The sequence below is a fragment of the Malania oleifera genome, chromosome 13 (assembly GCF_029873635.1).
Source record: "Malania oleifera isolate guangnan ecotype guangnan chromosome 13, ASM2987363v1, whole genome shotgun sequence".
NCBI classification, from domain to species: domain Eukaryota; kingdom Viridiplantae; phylum Streptophyta; class Magnoliopsida; order Santalales; family Ximeniaceae; genus Malania; species Malania oleifera.
Window position 1 is genome coordinate 2170647 of NC_080429.1, and position 16220 is coordinate 2186866.

The window sequence follows — 16220 nt, forward strand, 5'->3', positions numbered from 1 at the left end:
TCAATCAAACATAAGCGGAAGTAGTAAACATTTTATTAAAGTAGTGACACGTAAGTAGTAAACATGGAAGCAACATAATTTATTAACAACACTCCATTAATATTATGTGCCTAGCAAATGAGGCAAGTAGGCTAAAGATAATAGGTACTGAGTGTTACAAGTTGATAAACATTCACCCTTCCTTAAAAGAGTTTTATGTGTTATTCTCATTTTGATATTAGAAAACATTAAAATGACCCGGAGTCATATTGTCTTTTTTAGCATAGGAAGAAATTACTACTAAAAAATAAATCTACACCAGTCTCTACAGAGTCATAGTCGAGCATAATCTCCTGAACAAAAATGTGACTTGTCGCCGCGCAGATGCAGAGCCGCCATGCAGGGACCTGCTTCCCTATCTCGATTAATTGACACATTGGAAAGAAAAACAATTGGGGAAAAGGAAGAAGCTTGAGCCATTGGAAAGAGAATCAAAACGCTGAGATCATCTTCGGAGAGAATCAAGCGGAAAGGGAGAAGCCGAGAAGACGACGAAGTCATGCCGAGCGCAAGAAAAATACAACCAAAACGCGCTCGCGAGCGCGTGAGTTGCCCTCCTCGTCCTCGTAGATTAAGTCCTCTTCCCCGAGTCAATTCCTGCTTTACACGCTCGAAGCAAGGAATGGTTGTAAGGACTCTTGATTTCCCAATTTCCCATTTCAAGCTGCGCTGTTTCTGTTTTCTTTTTTCTTTTTAATAATCGATTTCTACTTCTCAACAATGATAATGGGTTTGATTTTACAGCTCAGATCCTCATCAGCTGCCATTATAATAATCTTTTAGCAAATGGATTTCTTATTTTCTCTCCACTTTTTCTCACTGTAGATAGATTTTCTGTGTAATCCCTCGAATGGGTTTCGTTTTTCTTATTCATTTATTATAATAATCATTTGTGGGTATCTATGTATTTTTCTAATCTACGTTATTGTTCTTTACTACATAGCAATCCTGTCTCCATCAGACCCATCTGTTTTTTCAAAACCCTAGTACCAAATTTGGAATCTTTACCCCAACTTGTACCCATTTTTGCTGTGTCTTGCACGCCAACACGGTGGAATTCTTATCTATTTCAGAAGTTCGGATCATCTTCTGTCTCTGTTTCAGGTAAGAGGAATTGGGTCTCTTCACTTGAGTCGTCTTCTTTTCAATTTCCTTATTTCTGTCTTGTTTGAGCGATATGTGTGTATGAGTGCGTGTGTCTGCTGACCTGAAGGTGTTTGCTTAATGGCCGAACCGGGGGGTCCTAGGTTGTACAGCTGCTATAATTGTAGAAATCATGTCTCTCTTCACGATGATATAATCTCCAAGGCTTTTCAGGTGAAACACTCTAATCTCCAAATAATTTTAGAAAGTTTTTGATGCTCAAAATCAGAAATCTTGCAGTGTTTTGATGTATTATGGATAAAGACCCAGAACTATTGATTTGTATTTGGTCATTAGATTGAAAATATTTTGTTAATGGAGAAAAACCAAGGAGAGTATTGTTGAGGTTTCCTTGGAGGGCATGTAGGTTTTGCAAATTTATGTATAACCAACTTCTGGTTTAGGTTTCCATAGCTGGTAACTCGGATGCGTATGTGGGAAGAAGGGAACTGCTCTTCTTATATCCTAGGACTGCATTTGGGAGCCTGAATTTGGTGCGGCAGATTTGGAACTGTGTCAATTTGGACAAATTTTAATACAAAGTTGTGCGGAGTTTATCTAAATTCATGCAGTTTCAAGTTCTTACACTCCAAATTCGGTTCCTAAACGCAACACAAAGAAATTAATTTTGCAGTTCAATTGAGTTTAGTTGTTTTAAGCTTAATTCAGCTGCTGCATTTTTCATGATTTCTACCTGAATTTCAATGATCAATTTGTTTTTGGATTTTGACAAAAGGGTTTATGCAGATTTTCGCCCAACATTTTTTTCCCATTATTTTGTTCTTAGGGAAGGAATGGACGAGCCTTTCTTTTTTCGCACGCAATGAACATTGTCGCGGGGCCTAAAGAAGACAGGCAGCTCACGACTGGTCTCCACACTGTCGCTGATATCCATTGTGCCGATTGCCAAAAGGTTTTGGGTTGGAAGTATGTGCGAGCTTATGAGTCATCACAGAAGTACAAGGAAGGGAAGTTCATACTCGAGAAGTCAAAAATCGTTAAGGAAAACTGGTAGCTCCTCACCATCAGTTTCCTCATTTGATTTGTCCTACTGTTGATTCAAGTGTGTGAAGTGCTTGCTTGCTAATGTTCATCCTGTACAGAAACTTCCTACTCAATTGAAAATTGGTCATTGTTTCTAGCTGCTTATACTTGCTAAGTGCTGTTTCTGAAAGTTGTTGATGTTGGAATACTAACATCTAATCTCAATAAAATTGTGTTGCTCAAATGTGCATTTCCTTGACAATAAATATCTTCAGATGAAAAGTCAAAATTTAACCAATGTTTGCTGGGGTTGGAATGATTTCTTTGAAGATCTCAAAGATCATGGCAACTGCACTGTGTGAAGTTCTGTTTGGGTAGAAAGAGAGCCTGAATTGCCAGTCAAGCTCTAGGTTTTCCCATTCCAAATCTTTATGGAATCCTTGATGGATAAGTAAAGCTAGCTACTGCAGTTCCATTAGTTTATAGTTGTGATGGCTGTTAAGAAAAGGAAGCAAAGGAGGATAGAGGCCTTTTGTCTTTGGAGATGAGCAAATTCCCAGTGCCTGCACGTCCACCCCTGTCCTACCCATTCAGGACTGGGGTCTGAGATTGATTTCCTCTTTAGTCTCCCCCATTTTGAAAATTGTTTCTATTTCTACATTTGTTTCTTCCTCACTTTTCCCCTTTCTTCCGTTTCCTTCAGTTTCTTATTAGGAATGGGTGACCATTTTTTGCCCAAGTAGTAGACATATAGGTAGTAAAGAAGAGAATGCTAAGGCTTCGTGAGAAAGAAAAAAATCGAGAAATTTGCATTTTTATATTTAATTATTGAGGAAAGTGAAAAAGAAAATAAACAATATGTCAAATCTATAACAAAGTTTTGATTTTATCATCATTAATATTTTTTGATTTTTTCATATTTTTAATCATATTAAAATAAATTTTCATTAAATAGAAAGTGGGTTTCCTTTTTTTTTTTTTCGAACTAAAATCCTTAATTAATTAGAAATCTCTCTCTCTCTCTCTGTGAGTGAGTTCTGTAGAATTGATTTTACTTGTACCGAATGACAATGACTGTTGTTTTCAACATCAGTGGTAATTTTTGCATGGATGAAGTCTAATGGCTCTTGAAAATGTTAGTTTGGTGGGTGGAAATTTCAGGCAGGGTGCTTTGCTCTGTCTTTTTCGTCTCCTTTTTCAAACCAACTCATTAGCAATCACCACTCCACTTGAAATTCCCTTCCATTTTCCAATCTACTCCTGGATGCATTGTGGAAGTAATGAACACACAATTAGAGTACAGGGTCTGAAAACCATTAAGCCTTCTTTTATTTGGATCTTAATTTTTTTCTTTTTAAAAAAATTCATTTTCATGGTTCGTTATTAAAAAAAGTAAGAAAAAAAATGAAATATATATGGAATAAATCTTTTCCACTTTATAGTAGAAAACTACTTTCTTAAAGCAAGAAAGAATATTTCTCTTCAAAATAATAGAAAATAAATATTAAGAAAATGGTTCTGTTTAAGAAAAAAATTCCTATTTTATATGGAAAATATATTTTTCATCTAGCCTTTTGAAGAGTATTTTTCACTAGTTTTTTCTCTAATATTTTTCTTATTTTGCCTTTGTAACGATCTTGGGCCTAACTTGAGTGAAGTATTGTCAGCTTCACGAATTTGTACTATAAAACGCTTCATATAGTTGGAGTCCAAACCATCTTTATAAGCTAAGGTCTCGCTGGTACACATCCATGACACCTTGCCTTGAGGCAGTGTGCAAAGTTCACTCATTTAATAAAACTTTGGCAATACTTTTCTTTACTAGATCATAAGCTTTTTTATATTTTTTCTCTAGATTTTTACAGTCATCTCTTAATATTAATGCGGTGGAAATTAGTAAAATTTATAGAAAACAATAAAAGATAAAGTTTGTTTTTTTTACATTTAATTTGTCTACTAAAGTGATAAAACTCTTTCTTACTAATAGAAAGTAACTTACAATTATTTTTTTACTTTATTTTTTAAATTTGAAGAATATTATGATCACAATTATTTTCTATTTTTCTTAAAAAAAGAAACTAACATAGATAAAAAGGTAAAAAAAAAAAATAAAAAAAAAATAAGCATTTGGCAGTTCAAATTAGTAAAAATAAATCTATATAACACATTTTTATCATAAAAGTGGAAGAGTTGAATAGATCAATTTTTCATTTAAGCCATTATCAAATTGGAGCAAAGCTTGAAAGACCTTAATACAAGAAAAGAAAATTAGACACGACTTAGGTACCATGATATTATCGTGATAGGTACAATTTAACCAATAATTAACAATTAAGGGGCTATTTGGTATCTGAACATCAGAAACAAAAATAAAAATTAGAAATAAAAATTAAAAATGAGAAATCAACAACCCGTTAAAGCAAGTTAAAAATTTAATAAAAAAAAGAAGCTCATTTTCAATTTTAAATCAAATAATGTTCTAAAACATGATTAAAATAATATATTTGAAAAATAATACACATTAAAAAATATTTGAATAAAAATAAAATTTTTATAATTATTTTAATCAACTGTTATACTTCCAAAATTTACTTTATAATTATTGGACATGATAATTGAAAAATACTAACATTGTGTCTGGGAGTATGGATTTTGAACATTGAATTTGAATTTAAATTTGAGTGAATTTGGATAAATTTTAATATAATTTTATATTACATTTTTAGCCAAATCTAGTACAACTCCAAATCCAAGGCCTCTTCAAGCATTGGGTAAAAATATTTTGTAATTGGATTTATTATTATTTTTTGAAATTTATGCATATTTATGTTTAAATTATATTTAAATCCATATGTTTATTTTATTTTAATTTTAATTTTATTTTTAAAATATATAAAATAATTATTTAATCTAAAAAATTTCTTCCTGAAAACATAAGTAAACATATTTTCATAATTTATTTCTTGACAGTACAAAAATAGAACCAAAACTGACAATAGCAACATGCCAAACAGGCTCTAAAGTGTCCATGTGATAATGGACGAGCTGTGCCATTCATCATGGGTCCATAATCATCATGAGCCCATAATGTCACAGCAGTTTCTGGTAATGGGCTGATCCCTCAATATTTTTCGGCAACATGGGTCGAAACCCAGCCCAATATAAGACGAAATAGGAGAAATAGGCGCCCGGTCCAAGCTCGCCATAAGGCCCGCCTGATGAGTCAATGACCTCAAATTTTCAAGCAAAGCAATTTCACGGAGAGAGAGACAGATGTACCTGAAGAAGGCGCTGTGGAGCGAGGGCCTGTCGAGCTCACCGGAATGTGACGCGCAGTCGTCGTGTTCGGAGAAAGCGACGGCCGTCGAAGAGCTTGTGAACTCCCTGAACAAGCAGCGACTGTACAGAGAGGTTACTCTCGCCCTCCGAAGCGGTCTTAGCGACGCGCGCGCCGAGTTCTCCTTTCTTCGTGTTCGCGGCCTTCGCAGCCTCCTCAAGTACCTTCAATCCGTCGCTCAGTTCCCTGCCACCATCGATCTCTTCTGCCACACCCAATCCATCGCCGACCTTCAAGGTATCGTGTATAACACCAAGCTTTTAAATTTCGATTCAACTAGATTTTCGAGGCTTCTGAATTCTAAAATTTTGATTTCAATTTCAGTTTTCAATTTGGATCTTGGAAAATGATGAAATTAGTTGTAAAAATGCAAATATTTTTATGAAACCCTGTAAACCGTTAATAGATACGATAATGTGTTACGTAGAGCTTAAATACTGCAAATAAAATGCATAAATGGCAAATGTGTTGGAGCCTAGTTTGTGTTTTAATTTGGATGACGACCTGACCTCTATTTAATTAGAAATTTCTATCCTAAGGCTTAGTCCATGGAGCGAAGGCTTGGGCGTAAGGCACAAGCCGTACTTGTGGGAGTTCAGGGGTAACGCTCCTGGAAAATTTTTGGAGCCCATTCGGAACGGAACCTTAGGCGCAACATATAAAAAGGATTGCTTTCGGGTGATTAGGGTTGGCGTCATTGTACCTGCGAGAGAGCGAGAGGGAGAGCATTGTATCGCCGCACTCTCTGTGTTTTCTTCCTAATAATATTGAAATCCCTGCAACTCTGTGGACGTAGGCAAAATTGCCGAACCACGTAAATATTGTCTTGTGCGTGAGATTGATTTTCTTTGGCGTTATTTTTCTTCTATTTTGTTTCTCACAGGTTTCGGGAATTTGTTCTTTATTCTCAACAAAATGTATAGTGCATAATGTGCAATAACTGTGAAGCAATAAGCGTATTAAAAACTTAAATTAATATAAATTAAATTCATAAATCAACTAAATATGATTTCACATGCAAATGCAACTCATCAAAGCTTTGTTGAAGCTTAAAACACTTAAAAAGTCCATCTAAAGTGAGATTTATTTGACGAGAATCTTTCTATTCTTCAAAATTTTGCCCAAGAATTATGAAACCCTCAAAATTTTGATTGAAGTTTTACGAAGCGTATTATATTGAGTCCAAGTATTAGAAGGTTTTGAAACTCAAATTTCAATTTCAAGGAAATTTTGTTTTAATCATAACCTGACTAATTTCGTTGAAATTTTTAGATCTCAATAATACATTTCTAATGATTTGTGGAACTATTGAAATATGACAGAAATTGGCATCCATTTTGTTTCAAGGGTGGCTGAAAGTGGAAAGTGGAAAATCGCTAGAAATTTTAACAATTTCATATAAATTTAAGACCATGTATAACTAATGTATAATTAAATATTTGTAGTACTTCAATGCTTTTAAGGTTGTCTGGATTAGTTTCTTTCCCTTTGTTTGGTTGCCGTTAAAATGAAGGAATTCTTTTTCATTTCCTGAAAGATGGTAAAGTCAAAGCAGCTATGAATTGAAATCTGGTGCTGTTTTTGGTTTTTGAGTAAAGTGAGAAAGACACGAAATTTTTAAATCTAAATTTTTTTTGCTATGTAAGATGCGAGAAACCGAAGGCCTTCACCTAATCCTGCCCACTTCAACTTTTTTGGCTTAAATGAGCTGGTGCCATATACCATAAATAGCCTGTTTAAAATTTTCTTTTGCTCGTGTTATAAATTTTTTTTTTAAAAACTAAACATTTGGTTAGGTTAGCTTGCCCATTGTTAGCAGCAGAGATTGTTAGGTTCATATTATTATTTTTTATGACAGTTTCCTTGCAACTGAAAAGATTTTTAGATTTTCAAAAATTTTCTTTTTTTGAAATTGACGGATAAAATTCCCAATTTTGGAAGACCATTTTACAATTTCTTCAGGATTTTTGGTTTTTGTCTGTGAAGGTTATTGGCTTTGAGAATATATAAGGTTGCATTTTGGTTGGACATCCGATTCTAAGTTATTCAAAAATCTTGCTGTTACTTTGGAATTCTTTTGTTGATTTTTTATCCATTGAATTCAATTTCAATTCTGAAGATTAGTTTTGGAATTCTGCCTGAAAATTTTCACTTGGAAGCTCTCAAAAGTGACCATATTTAGCATTGCAGCCTAACTGTATTTTGCATTGTTATAGTTTGTTTTTAAGATTTGTTTTGAACTTCTAATCTTTGTTTACTTTCTTTGTAACAGTTATTCCTGTTCTGTTTCAAAACTCATTGAAACAGTCAGAAGATGACAAGGTGGCAAATTTGGACCATATATTCAGTGTGGAACCCATGAAAATCACTAGTCCTTCAACTGATGCTGAAGTTGCACTAGCACTTCGAGTTTTGGAAGGATGTTGTCTACTGCATAAAGAGAGCACAGTTTTTGCGCATCAACACAAGGCTATTCAGGTATATATAGTTTGTTATGGAACTCTTTTTAAACCCTTTGATATCACTTCAAGTTTTTGAAGGAGCTGTTTTTTGGAGGGAGGATCTTTTCCCATTCAATTATTGGTTTCCCCTTCTCTAGAAGGTGAGTGTGAAGAATTTATAGTTAGTGGTGACTGTTGAAGAAAGCTAAAGTGGAGCACAAATAACACTACTTTTTTTTGATTTCCTATTTATTGACACTGTTAAAACTTGATATATATTGTTGGCCCACAACCTAACAGGTTCAGCTTTTAGGTAAAGTAGTAATCTAACATGGTATCAGAGCTAGTTACTAGGAGGTCCCAGGTTCTAGTCTATTTGCCCTTGTTTATTGTGTGTTGTTTAAAAAATTATTGTGTTCCACGAATGGGTGTTATCTATCGTGTGTTTATCTTTCCACGTGCTGTTGGGCTGCACGTGCGGGGAAGTGTTAAAGCTTGATATGCATTGCTGGCTCGCAACCTAACATCTTAAGTTTTTAGATAAAGTGGTAATCTAACAAAGACATTTTAAAATTGAGTGATCCACAAAGTGTATGCCAATATATGTGATTTTTAAAATTTGTTTTAATTGATAGAAAATAAATTATTAACATACTGTGTAGAGCAATGTTTTAAAAGGCGAAGGTGTAAGGTGAGACGTTTTAACCCTTAAGAGGTGAGGTTTAGTGAAGGTGTAAGGCGAGACGTTTCAACCCTTAAGAGGTGAGGTGTAAGCCTTTAGGCTTTGGGGCGTAAGTCTTTTGAGAATTTGTTTTTAAGATAAAAATATGTTAAACAAATTATATATACTTAAAATAAAGAAAATCACAAATATAATGTAAAAAAGAAAAACTAGATATACTTTGCAAACTACTTGTTGGGTATTCAAAAATTGCTAATTTGTATGCATGACATAAATCATGACAAGAGATGCCCACACCATTATAGAGTTCAAAATATTTTCATGATCTAAGATAAAACTCTTAGATATTTTGGAAATATTAAGGTTCAAGAGTTTTAGAAATCAACTCAGATTCCTTTTATACAAACAAACATGTAGTTAAATTTTCTAACCATCTCTAATTTAAGAATCACACACTCAAAATGTATAAGCCTCAACTAAAAAAGCCCCAAAGGCATGTCTTTTGTAAAAAAAAAATGCGTCAGCCTCAGCATGTAATGCATTTGCTTTTTTGGAGTTTGATATTTTAGGTTGAGCCTCGATTGAGCCTTTAAAACACTGGTGTAGAGTGTAAACTGCATGTCAAAGTGTAAAAGCCAAATATTCACTGTGAGAAGGATGACAAAAGGACCTAGGAATAAGCAAGATATCCAACTTATATATCACCCAATGGTGTGCCATTATATACATGAACATCAATAGACCTCCCTCCCAAACAATCCATAGTCTCCTCCCTTCCCTCCCCAACCCAAATATAAAGGAAAAGGAAAAAATTCCCAAAAGGAGGATTGAAAATTAAAGGTGAATGAAAAGGTGCTTCCCCAACTCAAAATCTGCTTCATTTGTATTCAGTGGTTGAGATTTTTCTGATTTCAACAGTTGACACGATAATGTGACTGCTGACTGATCCAATTGGATAATCTATGCTGGAAGCTGTTTTGTATTTTGGAGGTAGTCACTTTCTATTTTGAATATAGCTTCATCAGCTTCTGCATGAAGACTACCTCAATTTGCATCTCATGAGGATTTAAGCATGCTGCTAGGGCATTTATTTTAGAATGTTTAATTTTGTTCTTGGTTGTTCAAGTTCGACAGATGAACTTTCCCTTGATTTTGCTATATAAGTGTCGGAGCATAAGATTCAAAAGGTTGGTCTTGAAATATTCTGAATATCATGCAGGTTTTGATGAATATTTTATCAACTCGAGGAGTGCTTGAGCAAGGTGCATGTTTAGATGCTTTTATCTCAATCATGTTGGACTCATCAGCCAATCAAATGGTGTGTCTACTCTTCTTTAGCTGTTGGCTATTGGTATAATGTACATTTTAACTTTATTGTTTGAATTTATTAGCAAATCAATTGGAATGCCATACTTTGTGTTTGCTGTTGGTTAGTGTTGACAATATACTGTATTTTGGTGTTTGTTCTTCAGTATGTTGAAGCTGAACCTAATAATCTAAGTTTGCATTTCTATTCCATAATTATGCAACCTACTAAATTTCCGACATTGGTGTCTAACCTTTGTAGGCTTTTGCTTTTTTGGTAAATTTTATGTTTGCTGTTGATTGAGTATTTTTATTTTAAGTTCTGAAAATTCAGACGTCAAAATGGTTGTTTAGTTAGAACTATAGTTCTGTTTTGAATGGAACTATGTAGAAAATTCTAAAATAGTTCGTCTCCCGAGGATGTTGAGAACCTACTTTTCTGGTTAATGCGATTTTGGGGTGTTTTAGCAGTTATCATCTTCGCCTTGCAGCATATGTTTATGATACTCTCATTGCTTCCTTTCTCAACAAAACATTTATGTACTAAGAACATTAAAGAATCATTATGTGGATATTAGGGATAAAGTAAACAAAATATATGCCTGGTATTAATGGCTGTGTATATAAATTAGCCAGGTGGTTTAGACAGAGCGTATATGTGTGAATTTATCTAGTCTACATCTATAACTTCTGGATCTGGTCCAAAGAAGTTTATATTGTTCAAAGGGAGCAAACAATGCATTCAGCTTTTCCTCATGTAAAAGCAATGCACCTTGTGTCATCCAGGTCCCTCTGAAGCACTCATTGTTCCTGTTATTTTGATTTTCAAGATGGAAAAGGAACATATCTACAACTTTTATAACTATGTTTGCAAGTGACACAAGCCAACATTGCTTCCAATGCTATTAAATGCTCTCCTTTTGGCTTCTCTGCAAAATCACAGATGCCAAGTCCTCTTTGAATGGTTGATGCCATGTGCAAACAGCAAGTCATTTGTTTTTATTTATTCTCACTTTTATCTATGACCTAGCACGCTAGCTTCCTTCTTTATTTCCTTTTTCTTCATAACTATATATGCAACTCGTAAACTGCTCTTCAGTGATAAAAGGAGCTGTGTATTTGGGTTTTAATTTCATTTTGTTTGGTTGCCATTTCTTTGAATGAGTCATGTGGCCTTATTTGGTCATGATCCGTTTTACAAGATGCTTAATATACCACTATGAAGGTTTATTTATATTTGTTTGTCTCTTCTCGAGGGTGAAAGTGTTACAGAAACCAAATAAATGAGTTATGTGGCCTTCTTGGATAATGGAAGTATAGGCTTTTTGTATTTATGTTAATTGGATTAAATCTGACAGTTATAATGTTTGGTCTGAGGAAATCAGTCCTTTCCTTCTTTTATTATGACATGTGTATGCATTTCACTAATTATTTACCAGGACTTTGAGGCATGCAATGGTATTGAGGAAGTTGCAGATCTCATTAGAGACAAACGAGTGGATGAAAATCTGAGGTAAATGCTGCTTTTTCTGTAACTGACCATTCTATTTGCTATTGGTTGACTGCTCTCTATTATAAGTTCCATGAGCATTTGTTGCCTGTGTACATAATGTCAGGCAAAATGATTTTCCCCTTGATGTTTTTTTTTATGCTTAATATAAAATTGACCTTTTGATTTTGAGAAATTTGAGAACTATGTTACCTGATGCTTAATAGCAGTGTGTGATTGCAATTTTATTTTTGTAGAGAGAACTCAAATACTATATTAGTGTTCTCAAGGGAGACTTGTGCCTAGATCAATTGACAATTGACACCCGTAAAGTTTCTTGTACCTCACATAAGGGTAACTTTGTCATACCGTATGAGTCATTTTGGAGTAGCAATAGCTTTTGGTTTAAAAGCAATTTTTACCTAAAAATAGCATTCTCCAAAAGTGGGCGATGCCCACATTTTGTGCAACTCCATTTCTACCTTAGCATAATGCAGTTCTAACTTCTAACATAGCATTTAGTGATAGCCAGACAATTTCAAACTCTGTTATTGTAATGCCCAGACACAACGCATGTCAATGGTTAGATGGCACGGTATTTGCCCACCATGCAAAAAAATAGTTCTGATAAATGTGTTAAAATCTAAACTATGTTGATGGAAGGGGTTAAGAACTGTTATTACTATTTCGAGACAAGAAAGGGTGCAGAAATTTCTGTGTTGACTGTGTTGACTGTGTTGAAGACTATTAGGAAGACGAATGATCCCCCCCCCCCCACCTCTCCCCCAAGAATAATTTGTTTCCCCCATTTTCATTTGCTTTATATTCCAAGTTTTCTTATGCCTGCTATGTATTCTAATTTTATTCTATAAGAACTGTTGATGCTTTCCATATCATTTAATCTCGCAACACTGACATAGTCACTTAATCCTATTCGGATTTAAAAAATGTGTGTGTGAGAGAGAGAGAGAGAGAGGGGGGGGGGGGTGTTCAAGTCAAATAGTTCTCTTGGCAATAAGTACAAATTATTACTAGGATTGTGGCACAAGTATTTCATTCCCAATATCTCATAGAAAAGGGGTATAAGCAAGCAAAACAGAAGGTTTTTCACAATCTTTTCTATAGTTTATAAACCATAATTGCCAACAACAATGTGGTACTTTTTATGAACTTGATGTTAACGTATCTGCAAATCTAGAGATTGCAGTTTGTTCTGTCCCATCCTTTCTACAATCTACCACCTCTCAACCTAGAAAACAATATCCTGAGCCTAGATTCCTGAAAATGTTTTCATCTCTGTACACTTTATATAAAATATTTTGGGTGTCATGTCTCGCTAATTCAATGTCTTTGATTAGGATGAAATGTGGGGAGTTCTTGCTGCTATTTGTTGGACATGTAAATGGCAGGGAAAGGTCACCAATGGCAACAATACACGAAGACTTAAGGCGTCTTCTAGGAGAGAAATCTGCCTCCTTAATATGGGCAGCAAGTCAGTTTGGGTCATCTCTTGATTCGGAGCAAAGACTGATGGCTCTTCACATCCAGGCTCGTAGGGTGCTTGAATCACTGGACATGTATTGAATGTAAAAAAATAGATCTACTTCTTTGTAAAAATATATGTATCTGTTTCAACATTGCTGGTAACACAAGGAGCATCCTGGAGGGGATTTTTTCAGTGTCACAAAATGAAAAGTCTCAATTTCATTTTTTTTAATATGCATTAATGACTGTTAGCGAATAGTTAGACAAAATATAATGCACATGCCAACAAACCTTGCTCTGAAATTAGGCACTATTTCTATGGCACTTTTTTCATATGAATGCTTAAATTATTTAGAGTTCCATAAATCTCATTTGTTCTCCTATGGGATCTATCAGCGGCAAGAAACACATGGATCTCATCTCTATCCTCAATCCAGCTGCATCCTGGATTTTTTTGCATTCCTCTATCCTTAATCATCTGTCTTGTTCTAGCTAGATCGTTCCATCTCCCTGCATAAGCATATAAGTTTGCCAATTGAATGTAATGACCTGTGTTATTTGGTTCAAGTTCTATAAGTTTGTCTGCTACAATTTGTCCCAGCTCCAAATTCCCACAGATACTGCAACCTCCAAGCAAAACACCCCAAACCACAGAATCAGGTTCCATGGGCATTTTCTCAGTGAGCTTATAAGCTTCATCTAGTTTACCTGCACGACTTAGGAGGTCAACCATACATGTGTAGTGCTCTAATGTGGGTTCCAGATTGTACTCCCCCATCAAGTTCAAGAACTCCTGTCCAGTCTCAACAGATCCAGCATGCACGCATGAAGAAAGAACTGATAGGAAAGTCACGTGGTCAGGTACGATATCATCTCTGAGCATTTTCTGGAATAGATCAATTCCCTCCTTCCCATGCCCATGCATTGCAAATGCAGTGAGCATAGCATTTTGGGAAACCAAATTAGGGTTTGAGATCCTATTGTAAGCCTGAATCGCATGTTTTATACTTCCACATTTTGCATACATGTCCACAATGGCTGCACAAATGTGAACATCTGTATCATACCCACTCCGGATTGAATGTGCATGAACTTGCTTGCCTCTTTCTATTGTTGGCAATCTGGCACAAGCAGGTATGATTATCCCAACAGTGTAGATGTCAGGCCTCAAATTTGAAGTATAAAGTTCAGAGAACAGTTGCAAAGCCAACTCATGGTGGCCATTTTCCACATGACCTGCAAGAATACCATTCCATGTATATACATCTGGGTCAAAACCATATCTTTTCATCTCTTGCAGAAGATCCTGGATGTTTTCAATCTGATCACAATGAGCATATCCTGATATCAAAACATTCCATGTTGCCGTATCAGGTTCATTTACTTCGTCAAATGCCATTTGAGCAGCCCTTAGGTCTTGGCATTTACAGTACATTTCTATCAGTGTTCCCCCAACGAATGGATTAGATTGCAGGCCTCTAACAATTGTTTGGGAGTGTATGCTCTTTCCTAGTCTCAAAGAACCCAAATCAGCACAAGCGGTAATAGAACTCCCTAGAGTGTAAGAATCAGCTTCAATCCCTTCTTCCATGAGCAAATCTAGAAAAATGCTCAAAGCCTCATTATAGAGGGAGTTATTTACATAACCCGCCATCATTGAATTCCATGAAATTAGATCCCTCTTGATTCCCCTTAGCTCCATCCGCTCGAACAGATTCTCGGCCTTGTAAATGTCCCCATTCTCGCAGTATCCAGCAATCATTGTGTTAAACGAGACGACATTTTTGATAGAGAACTTCGAAAAGATCTTGAAGGCACTTCCCATTTTGCCACATCTCCTGTACACATCAACTAATCCATTCACAACAAAAGAATTGGACATGTACCCATGTCTTATGACATAGCAGTGGATTTCTTTGCCAAGGCTTAGCCTCTGTAACCGAGCACAAGCAGGAAGAACACTTGCCAGGGTTCGAGCATTTGGTTTGAACCCTGTTTGTTGCATTCTGAATAGTAGCTCAATGGCTTCTTCATCGTACTCATTTTGTGAGAACCCACCAATGACTGCACTCCAAGAAACCAGATTAGGCGTCGAGTTATCCAAATCTGACATCCTTTCTAGACACTCCAATGCTTCATAGACCATCCCATTGGCAGCACAAGCCGTAGCAAGAGAATTCCAAGAAACACAATCTCTTTCCGGCATCGTACTCAAAACATTCTTAGCATCATCCAAGCTTCCACACTTACCATACATATCAATCAGAGCATTACCCACATAAACATTCGAAACGAACCGATACTTTACCACAAACCCATGCACCTGCCTGCCCAATTCCACCGTACCAAGCCCACTGCAGATGTTCAACACTACGGGAAACACAAAGAAATCCAACCCAACATCCTCAAACATCAGTTCTCGAAACAGGGCAAAAGCTTCCTCAAACAAACCACGACCCACATGCACACTCAGAACCGCCGTCCAAGAGTACAAGTTTCTTTGTGGCATTTTCTCAAACACCAACACTGCATTCCCCAAATCACCAAACTTCCCATACATTTGAAGCAATTTAGTCTCCACAAACTCGTGCCCACGAAACCCGGTTTTGAGAGTGTGGGCGTGAATCTGTTTACCAAGATTTGGGCAAGCGCAAGAGTCCAGCAGGGAAGCATAAGTGCTTGAGCTCACTGGTTTGTCAAGAACGGAGAAATGGGAGAAGTCCGACCGGAGAGAGAGGGACGGGGGGTGGTGAGACGGGTCTGGTTTTTGAAAGCAAAGGGTACTGGATTTGTGAAGGGCAGTGTCTGAGCCATGGTGGAGCGGTGCCGGTGGAGGGTGAGTTATGGGTTTTACCGGCAGTATTTGCATTTTGGCGCCGGCGAAGGAAACAACAGAGCTACAGAAACTTATGATATTAAGCAATTTGAAAGGTTACTACACAGTAACACAGTGGAGAGACGGCGATGAGAAAAATTGAGATATGGTATGTGGGGATTTTCGTGTTGGCCAAAGCTCCTTCCATAGTTCCATGCTTCGGTTCGAAATATCTTCTCTGCCAAATTTTTCTTCAAAATATTGACACGCCCCCCCTCCTTCAAAAAAAAAAAAGAGCTTGGTTTTGAGAAACTGCTTTTAATTTATTTTTGAAATATTATTATTTTATCTTTAATTTTTTAATATTTAAATTAAAATTTTGAAAAACAATAAAAAAGTCATACTTTCCATATTTACAAAAAATATCATACTGTTTATCAATTTATACTCGTTTTAGGACCATTATCTTAAGGGGGAATTGTCAATTTGGACGTCATTGC

General features: G+C 35.8%; 3 protein-coding genes across 6 annotated transcripts; 2 read left to right on the plus strand and 1 right to left on the minus strand.

Moving 5' to 3' along the window:
* The first annotated feature begins 298 nt into the window (after positions 1 to 298).
* Positions 299 to 2410, plus strand: LOC131145645 (protein yippee-like At4g27745). 4 transcript variants are annotated; one of them, XM_058094838.1, is made up of 4 exons: positions 315 to 667; positions 983 to 1143; positions 1287 to 1356; positions 1930 to 2410. In XM_058094838.1, the coding sequence occupies exons 1-4, from the start codon at positions 539 to 541 to the stop codon at positions 2026 to 2028; spliced, it is 459 nt and encodes a 152-aa protein (XP_057950821.1). In that variant the 5' UTR covers positions 315 to 538; the 3' UTR covers positions 2029 to 2410. The 4 variants fall into 4 exon arrangements, with proteins under 4 accessions (XP_057950820.1, XP_057950821.1, XP_057950819.1 ...); XM_058094836.1 differs by having other exon boundaries at positions 1970 to 2410; XM_058094839.1 differs by having other exon boundaries at positions 643 to 667; positions 1253 to 1356; positions 1970 to 2410.
* Positions 2411 to 5296: 2886 nt separating this feature from the next.
* On the plus strand, positions 5297 to 13109 carry LOC131145648 (uncharacterized). Its single transcript, XM_058094842.1, has 5 exons — positions 5297 to 5740; positions 7776 to 7981; positions 9846 to 9944; positions 11371 to 11444; positions 12779 to 13109. Exons 1-5 carry the CDS (start codon positions 5440 to 5442, stop codon positions 13002 to 13004), a joined length of 906 nt encoding a protein of 301 aa, XP_057950825.1. The 5' UTR covers positions 5297 to 5439; the 3' UTR covers positions 13005 to 13109.
* An 88-nt stretch (positions 13110 to 13197) lies between these two features.
* Positions 13198 to 16012, minus strand: LOC131145646 (pentatricopeptide repeat-containing protein At2g13600-like). Its single transcript, XM_058094841.1, has one exon. It carries the CDS (start codon positions 15772 to 15774, stop codon positions 13222 to 13224), a length of 2553 nt encoding a protein of 850 aa, XP_057950824.1. The 5' UTR covers positions 15775 to 16012; the 3' UTR covers positions 13198 to 13221.
* Positions 16013 to 16220: the final 208 nt, after the last annotated feature.

Coding starts and splice junctions, on each gene's coding strand:
- LOC131145645 (XM_058094836.1), top strand. CDS start 539: ATGCCGAGCGCAAGAAAAATACAACCAAAACGCGCTCGCGAGCGCGTG. Junction 1,144..1,286: donor ATCTTCTGTCTCTGTTTCAG/GTAAGAGGAATT, acceptor GGGGGGTCCTAG/GTTGTACAGCTGCTATAATT. Junction 1,357..1,969: donor TAATCTCCAAGGCTTTTCAG/GTGAAACACTCT, acceptor TTTTGTTCTTAG/GGAAGGAATGGACGAGCCTT.
- LOC131145646 (XM_058094841.1), bottom strand. CDS start 15,774: ATGCAAATACTGCCGGTAAAACCCATAACTCACCCTCCACCGGCACCG.
- LOC131145648 (XM_058094842.1), top strand. CDS start 5,440: ATGTACCTGAAGAAGGCGCTGTGGAGCGAGGGCCTGTCGAGCTCACCG. Junction 7,982..9,845: donor ATCAACACAAGGCTATTCAG/GTATATATAGTT, acceptor AATATCATGCAG/GTTTTGATGAATATTTTATC. Junction 11,445..12,778: donor CGAGTGGATGAAAATCTGAG/GTAAATGCTGCT, acceptor GTCTTTGATTAG/GATGAAATGTGGGGAGTTCT.